Here is a 9,330-nt window from a genome sequence, read left to right as displayed (position 1 = left end):
TGCGGAAGTGGGGGGCATGGGGTGGGCAGGAGAGGCATAGGTCTGATCTGAGGGGGCATACAGTGGGGGAAAAAAGTATTTAGTCAGCCACCAATTGTGCAAGTTCTCCCACTTAAAAAGATGAGAGAGGCCTGTAATTTTCATCATAGGTACACGTCAACTATGACAGACAAAATGAGGAAAAAAAATCCGGAAAATCACATTGTAGGATTTTTTATGAATTTATTTGCAAATTATGGTGGAAAATAAGTATTTGGTCAATAACAAAAGTTTCTCAATACTTTGTTATATACCCTTTGTTGGCAATGACACAGGTCAAACGTTTTCTGTAAGTCTTCACAAGGTTTTCACACACTGTTGCTGGTATTTTGGCCCATTCCTCCATGCAGATCTCCTCTAGAGCAGTGGTGTTTTGGGGCTGTCGCTGGGCAACACGGACTTTCAACTCCCTCCAAAGATTTTCTATGGGGTTGAGATCTGGAGACTGGCTAGGCCACTCCAGGACCTTGAAATGCTTCTTACGAAGCCATTCCTTCTTTGCCCGGGCGGTGTGTTTGGGATCATTGTCATGCTGAAAGACCCAGCCACGTTTCATCTTCAATGCCCTTGCTGATGGAAGGAGGTTTTCACTCAAAATCACATGATACATGGCCCCATTCATTCTTTCCTTTACACGGATCAGTCGTCCTGGTCCCTTTGCAGAAAAACAGCCCCAAAGCATGATGTTTCCACCCCCATGCTTCACAGTAGGTATGGTGTTCTTTGGATGCAACTCAGCATTCTTTGTCCTCCAAACACGACAAGTTCTATTTTGGTTTCATCTGACCATATGACATATGACATTCTCCCAATCCTCTTCTGGATCATCCAAATGCACTCTAGCAAACTTCAGACGGGCCTGGACATCTACTGGCTTAAGCAGGGGGACACGTCTGCACTGCAGGATTTGAGTCCCTGGCGGCGTAGTGTGTTACTGATGGTAGGCTTTGTTACTTTGGTCCCAGCTCTCTGCAGGTCATTCACTAGGTCCCCCCGTGTGGTTCTGGGATTTTTGCTCACCGTTCTTGTGATCATTTTGACCCCACAGGGTGAGATATTGCGTGGAGCCCCAGAACGAGGGAGATTATCAGTGGTCTTGTATGTCTTCCATTTCCTAATAATTGCTCCCACAGTTGATTTCTTCAAACCAAGCTGCTTACCTATTGTAGATTCAGTCTTCCCAGCCTGGTGCAGGTCTACAATTTTGTTTCTGGTGTCCTTTGACAGCTCTTTGGTCTTGGCCATAGTGGAGTTTGGAGTGTGACTGTTTTGAGGTTGTGGACAGGTGTCTTTTATACTGATAACAAGTTCAAACAGGTGCCATTAATACAGGTAATGAGTGGAGGACAGAGGAGCCTCTTGAAGAAGAAGTTACAGGTCTGTGAGAGACAGAAATCTTGCTTGTTTGTAGGTGACCAAATACTTATTTTCCACCATAATTTGCAAATAAATTCATTAAAAATCCTACAATGTGATTTTCTGGATTTTTGTTTCTCAATTTGTCTGTCATAGTTGACGTGTACCTATGATGAAAATGACAGGCCTCTCTCATCTCTTTAAGTGGGAGAACTTGCACAATTGGTGGCTGACTAAATACTTTTTTCCCCCACTGTATATGGGGTGTGTGCATGCTTGGTTTGGGGGGATATTGATTGGTTGGGGTGGGGGTGTGGATGTGGCTGGTGGTGCTGTGGTCAGGATGTAGGTCCTCTTGGCGTGGGTCTTCTAGGTGTAGGTCTGGGGGGGGGGGGGGGGGTTCTCGCAGGTCTGGGAGAGTGTTTCGCTGGTCTGGGCGGGGTGTCTGTTGATCTGTTGCTCCTGTGTGAGGTGTTGGGGCTGTGGTTGAGGGCGATGTCCTTTACGGTCCTGGCGAAGGTGGGCACTGCTTCCTTGAATAGGTGGACCTGGTCGTAAAGGCTGTTCAAGTCCAGGGTGGTGTGGTGGGTCAGGTAAACATTTAGTTTTGAGTCAAGGTCATGGGAAATACTTGCATTTACCCGCTGTATGGTAGCAGGGTGGAGATAACTACTTGTGCGTTGGGGAAAGTAGAAGAAGCTTTTTCAATCATTTCCTTGAGTGCTGTGGCCACCCTTTCCTGCTATGCTCTCAGGTCATTTGTGTATTATTATGTGGCTGGGTGACCCTAGTTGGTCCTCAGACAAAAGGTCTAGGGCGCGCTGGGTGTTTGGACACCAGAGACTGTGTGTTTGGTAAAACGTTTTTTTTCTTGTATATATTTTCTGTTTGAGTCCATAAGGAGTACAATCTGTGGCTTGTGTATGTCCTCAGTGGGTGTGGGGGGGTTGTCAGGAGGGCTATCAGGGGGGCTGACAGTGGGGGTGCTCAGAGGGGGTGGGATTCCCTGGGCTTGGGGTTCTTCATTTATCTGTCCTGCTGTGATGTCGAGGCTATGGTCAGGGTCTGGGGTGGACTGTTCTGCTGTGTTGTTGAGACTTTGGTCAGGATCTGAGGTGGGCTGTTCTGCTTGTTTCTCTGCGGGGGTGGCCAGCTCTCTAATGGGTTGTTCTCTGTCACACGTCATCTTTCTCACCTTCTCCTCCAGCACTCACCTCTCCTATAGTGCTCTGTTCTTCTCCTGCTCCTGCTCTTTCTCCTGTTGAAGTTGTCTCACCACAGTCCAGAGTGCAGACATGTCTCTCTCCCCCTTCAGGTCTGGTTGAGGGGGTGTTGTTGTGCTGGACTGTTGTCTGGGTCTGTGCTGACTGGAGTGTGATCACCTGCTGTTCCAGCTCCACCTGCCTTACCTCCAGCTGGGTGAATGTATCCTTAATTTCAGTGAGGGAGTAGTGCTCTGTGCTGGGAAGTTGACTTTCCGCTTGGGGTTGCTCGTCTGTGGGGTTGTTTAATGGAGAGGTCTGGTTTGACTCCCTCGGGGTGGGGGAGTCTTTCTCAAGAGAGAGCTTCTCCTGCTGCACTCCATCTTTGATTCTGTGAAAGTCCAGCTGAAACTGTTTGGGGTTGCCCTTGTCGTGAAAATTCTAACCAAAAAGGAAGAGAGACTGCAGATTCTTCAAACAGCAATTTTATTATAAGATTTGCAAAAATTGATCAGTTAACAATCACTCACTCAATAGTGCAGAGTTAAAAGCCCAACTAACAGAGTTGGCTCTCAGCTTTTATAGAAAGTACAACCTCTTTTGTCTATGTGGCAGTTTAGCAGATGTGTGGAAACGGGCGGAACATGGTGTGTAAAAGGCGATTAGTTTGTCTGTGCAGATAAGGATAGCCCGAGGTTGATAGCACGAGGGCTCAACTATCTAACTGTGTTTGTCACAGTTCACACTATAATGTGCTCCTTCCTGCAAGTTTCCATACAGCTGACTTCCTGCAGATAGTAAAACCACGGGATGTGTCACTTGCTGCAGTCGCATCCAAACGGATCTTAGCTATACGCCCAGTCTTATGACTAGTCACACAAAGACACGTTTGTATCCGGTTAGAAAAAAACACTAGCATATAACAAGAGACAATTCTCTCAGTAGTAAAACACGGGATAGCATGACTAATTTTGTAATTTTTCCCCACACCCTGTACCAATACTGTTCTAGACTTGAACAGGTTGACATTGGCTGACTCAGAGTCCTCATTGTCTAGTATCCTGAGTTTCCACCCATCGCTAACACCCCCCGTCTTAACACAACGGCGCCGGAGAAGATGGCTGCCGTTTTACAGCCCTCTAACCAATTGTACTATTATGTGTGTTTTTCCGCGTTATTTGTAATTTATTTTGTACATAATGTTTCTGCCATCGTCTCTTATAACCAAAAAGAGCTTCTGGATATCAGGACAGCGATTACTCACCTCGTATTGGACGAAGATTTTTTCTTCAACGAGGCGGCCGCGAAGGATATCCTACAGACACCCGACAAGGCCCAAATCCCCGTCATTCCCATGAGGAAGAGACAGAGATATCATGGACGTAGGTCGGGGTGCGTTGTAAGGATCCGACGGCGAGCGAGTAAACTGCCTCTTCCATCAATCCTATTAGCCAATCTTCAATCATTGGAGAACAAATTGGATGACCTAAGATTACGGTTATCCTACCAACGGGACATAAAAAACTGTAATATCTTATGTTTCACAGAGTCGTGGCTGAACGACGACATGGATAACATACAGCTAGCGGGCTATACGCTACATCGGCAGGATAGAACGGCTGACTCCGGTAAGACAAGGGGTGGCAGTCTATGTATATTTGTAAACAACAGCTGGTGCACAAAATCAAATACTAAGGAAGTCTCTAGGTTTTGCTCGCCTGAGGTAGAGTATCTTATGATAAGCTGTAGACCACACTATTTACCAAGAGAGTTTTCATCTATATTTTTCATAGCTGTCTATTTACCACCACAAACCAATGCTGGCATTAAGATTGCACTGAATGAGCTGTATAACGCCATAAGTCAACAGGAAAACGCTCATCCAGATGCAGCGCTCCTAGTGGCCGGGGACTTTAATGCAGGGAAACTTAAATCCGTTCTACCTAATTTCTACCAGCATGTTAAATGTGCAACCAGAGGAAAAAAAACTCTAGACCACCTTTACTCCACACACAGAGACGCATACAAAGCTCTCCCTCGCCCTCCATTTGGCAAATCTGACCATAACTCTATCCTCCTGATTCCTGCTTATAAGCAAAAACTAAAGCAGGAAGCACCAGTGACTCTGTTAATAAAAAAGTGGTCAGATGACGCAGATGCTAAACTACAGGACTGTTTTGCTAGCACAGACTGGAACATGTTCTGGGATTCTTCAGATAGCATTGAGGAGTACACCACATCAGTCACTGGCTTCATCAATAAGTGCATCGATGATGTCGTCCCCACAGTGACCGTACGTACATACCCCAACCAGAAGCCATGGATTACAGGAAACATCCGCACTGAGCTAAAGGGTAGAGCTGCCGTTTTCAAGGAGCGGGACTCTAACCCGGACGCTTATAAGAAATCCCGCTATGCCCTCCGACGAACCATCAAACAGGCAAAGAGTCAATACAGGACTAAGATTGAATCGTACTACACTGGCTCTGACGCTCGTCGGATGTGGCAGGGCTTGAAAACTATTACAGACTACAAAGGGAAGCACAGCCGCGAGCTGCCCAGTGACACAAGACTTCCAGACGAGCTAAACCACTACTATGCTCGCTTCGAGGCAAGCAACACTGAAGCATGCATGAGAGCACCAGCTGTTCCGGATGACTATGTGATCACGCTCTCCGTAACCGATGTGAGGAAGACTTTTAAGCAGGTCAACATTCACAAGGCCGCAGGGCCAGACGGATTACCAGGACGTGTACTCCGAGCATGTGCTGACCAACTGGCAAGTGTCTTCACTGACATTTTCAACATGTCCCTGACTGAGTCTGTAATACCAACATGTTTCAAGCAGACCACCATAGTCCCCGTGCCCAAGGACTCTAAGATAACCTGCCTAAATGACTACCGACCCGTAGCACTGACGTCTGTAGCCATGAAGTGCTTTGAAAGGCTGGTCATGGCTCACATCAACAGCATTATCCCAGAAACCCTAGACCCACTCCAATTTGCATACCGCCCCAACAGATCCACAGATGATGCAATCTCTATTGCACTCCACACTGCCCTTTCCCACCTGGACAAGAGGAACACCTACATGAGAATGCTATTCATTGACTACAGCTCAGCATTCAACACCATAGTGCCCTCAAAACTCATCACTAAGCTAAGGATCCTGGGACTAAACACCTCCCTCTACAACTGGATCCTGGACTTCCTGACGGGCCGCCCCCAGGTGGTAAGGGTAGGTAACAACACATCTGCCACACTGATCCTCAACACGGGGGCCCCTCAGGGGTGCGTGCTCAGTCCCCTCCTGTACTCCCTGTTCACCCATGACTGCATGGCCAGGCATGACTCCAACACCATCATTAAGTTTGCCGACAACACAACAGTGGTAGGCCTGATCACCGACAACGATGAGACAGCCTATAGGGAGGAGGTCAGAGACCTGGCCGTGTGGTGCCAGGATAACAACCTCTCCCTCAACGTGACCAAGACAAAGGAGATGATTGTGGACTACAGGAAAAAAAAGAGGACTGAGCACGCCCCCATTCTCATCGACGGGGCTGTAGTGGAACAGGTTGAGAGCTTCAAGTTCCTTGGTGTACACATCACCAACGAACTATCATGGTCCAAACACACCAAGAAAGTCGTGAAGAGGGCACGACAAAGCCTATCCCCCCTCAGGAGACTGAAAAGATTTGGCATGGGTCCTCAGATCCTCAAAAAATTCTACAGCTGCACCATCGAGAGCATTCTGACTGGTTGCATCACCGCCTGGTATGGCAACTGCTCGGCCTCCGACCGCAAGGTACTATAGAGGATAGTGCGTACGGCCCAGTACATCACTGGGGCCAAGCTTCCTGCCATCCAGGACCTCTATACCAGGCGGTGTCAGAGGAAGGCCCTCAAAATTGTCAAAGACTCCAGCCACCCTAGTCATAGACTGTTCTCTCTGCTACCGCACGGCAAGCGGTACCGGAGTGCCAAGTCTAGGTCCAAAAGACTTCTCAACAGCTTCTACCCCCAAGCCATAAGACTCCTGAACAGCTAATCATGGCTACCCGGACTATTTGCACTGCCCCCCCACCCCATCCTTTTACGCTGCTGCTACTCTGTTAATTATTTATGCATAGTCACTTTAACTCTACCCACATGTACATATTACTTCAACTACCTCAACTAGCCGGTGCCCCCGCACATTGACTCTGCACCGGTACCACCCTGTATATATAGCCTCCCTACTGTTCTTTTATTTTACTTCTGCTCTTTTTTCTCAACACTTTTTTTGTTGTTGTTTTATTTTTGCACTGTTGGTTAAGGGCTGTAAGTAAGCATTTCACTGTAATGTCTGCACCTGTTGTGGCATGTGGCCAATAAAATTTGATTTGATTAACAGAGGGGTAGTGTGTTAATATAGCACTGCGCCATGCCAGGGGATGGTCTGTTTGAAAGATGAAGTTGCTTACGTTACCATTTTTGTAGCAGTCAGCAAAAAGTGCCTCTAGATTGTCCATGAGGAGCTTCTTTTTGTACTCTTTCCGTGCCTTCTCATTTCTTACATCCAAGGGGTCCTGTCTTGTAATGACCTCTGCACAGAGGGAGGGGGCTTCAAAGGACTCTGCATTTGGGTGGGGGAGGCTGTGAAACTCTCCTGCCATTGTTGGGCTCAAGGGCATTGACACCTCTCACTTCACACCTCAGTGCTAATTGAAGTTGCAGCCGGATCTGTTCTGTCCTAGCAAGCTTGGTAGCCTTAACATAGCATTCAGTCCTTATAAAGTAAAATAGATTATTGTAATGTATTTTTCTTCTTGGCTTTAAAAGTAGCTTCAGACTAAACATTACTCACTCAGTTACAGGTTGGATGGTATTTTCAGGTAATTTTGTCCAAAATCAGGTTGTAGGTTTGGAGTTTGATTTGGAGTGAAGGTTATGTTGTGGAGGGTAGTATCCTGTATATGTCCTTGTGGCAAAATCCAAGTTTATCTAACTCTAAATCTATCTTTTTGTAAAAACATGCTGAAAAATTCAGGAGCTCATCTGCTCTCTCTCTCTCTCTCTCTCTCTCTCTCTCTCTCTCTCTCTCTCTCTCTTTCTCTCTCTCTCTCCTCACCCCTGCTCCTGTGAGAGTTTAAAGAGGCTTCAGTAAATCATTTGTGTGATTCACCGCTCAGACCATCTCCACTTTGCAGACAGAGCATTTCCGCACCACGTCTCCTGTAAACTATGATTGTGTGTGTGTGTGATTGTGTGTGTGTGTGTGTGTGTGTGTGTGTGTGTGTGTGTGTGTGTATGTGTGTGTGTGTGTGAGTTAGTGCATCTTGTGTCACAGACAGGACTGTATCTCTAGTAAATGGGTTGGGGTTTAAAGACAGTAAACACTGTCACTTCATTGTCCACGGAACCCTAGAGTGAGTCACTGACTGCTACAACAACTACAAAGGGGTCATTCATTCAACTACCTGCCATGGTAAATGTACAATGGTTCTCCCAATGCAGTTAAACACTGAAGGGAATGCTGAATAAAGAACATCTATTTTTCTCCTGTATCTTGTTGATATGTGTGCTATGTGCACCAATCCAATCTGTATAAAATGTTACAATTGGTTTGAAGTTTTCTGAATCTGTCCCTCCACAGCTGTAATGCATGTGGTTTCATTTGCACTAAAGAGTCAGTTGAGAGGGTGTTTTTTCAGACATACTTTAATGTTTGTAGAATTCATGAACAAGTGTATTTACATCAAACAAACATGGAGAGCAAGGACTAATGTGAGTGGAAGGAAAAGTTGATAGAGGAAAGTCAGAAAATAGTTGGATAGAGTATCTTTATTGTCCCAATAGGCTATTTGTTTAGCAGACAAGGTGACATGGAAGAAGTATTTTGGAAAGAAGCATGTTACAGGATGTAAGGGATTCAATCCATTAACGATACAATACGATACATAATGTGCAATGCAATGCAATGGCTTATTTGATTCAAAATTACACTGTATCACTTTAACCTTTGTTTAGCCAGGGATGTCATTGAAAACCAGTTATATTTTACAATGAGGACCTAGTCAATCAAAAGGTGACTGTATAATAAATACATCAATATATTCGCGGCAGTATGATCCCTCAGAATACTGGGTCTCAGTATCAACAGTTACTGTATATAATTTAGTTGCAAATGTGAAGCTGTCTAATGCAGAGTAGGATGAAGCTACCCCTCGACACTGATCTATGGTCAGTTTCACATTGTTCCTTATTAATGGTTAAGGTTAGGATTGCGTAGTGTATATTGATCCTATGTCTGTGTCTAAGGATAACATCTATCCATAGCGTGTAGTGCTGCCTGATGAAGTCATGGCCTTAACTCTCCTCTAGAGGGCTCAGTGGTTCTGCGATAACACAGGTACATGCCCCCTAGGGACTGGAGCTTTCCCTAACTGTCCTGTCTGTTTGGAGTGTACCAATATAGTATACCGTAAATAAATACCTTACCATAACGTCTCATTTATACAATCATTTGCACAATTGTAACAATATGAAGTTAATAGTATTGCTGTTTAACTGTTAAACAATCACTTTGTGGTCGTCAGATGTGAGTGAAGGGTCTGACTGTGTTGGGGGTCCTGGGTGAGAGGGTGGAGGTAGAGTGTGGAGGTGGGACTAGTGGAGTAGAGTGGACATCCCTGCAGTACACAGGCACACCAGCAGCAGAGGGCCTAGGGTTTGGATTGGAATGCAGCCT

The 9,330-nt window shown here is 45.9% G+C and overlaps 1 protein-coding gene across 1 annotated transcript in view; it reads right to left on the bottom strand.

Moving 5' to 3' along the window:
• Positions 1–1,764: 1,764 nt before the first annotated feature.
• LOC311138792 (matrix remodeling-associated protein 8-like) overlaps positions 1,765–9,330 on the bottom strand; it is a gene marked incomplete at both ends in the record, with an annotated part of 18,080 nt that continues 10,514 nt past the window's right edge. Inside the window, 2 exons of the mRNA XM_084173611.1 lie at positions 1,765–1,776; positions 2,805–3,038. Of these exons, the coding sequence (XP_084029737.1) occupies positions 1,765–1,776; positions 2,805–3,038 (246 nt within the window). The remainder of the gene's footprint in view (positions 1,777–2,804; positions 3,039–9,330) is intronic.

Source organism: Coregonus lavaretus (assembly GCF_964263955.1).
Source record: "Coregonus lavaretus genome assembly, chromosome: 12".
NCBI lineage: Eukaryota > Metazoa > Chordata > Actinopteri > Salmoniformes > Salmonidae > Coregonus > Coregonus lavaretus.
The sequence above is the reverse complement of the archived record's forward strand: the minus strand, read 5'-3'. Positions and strand labels throughout refer to the sequence as shown.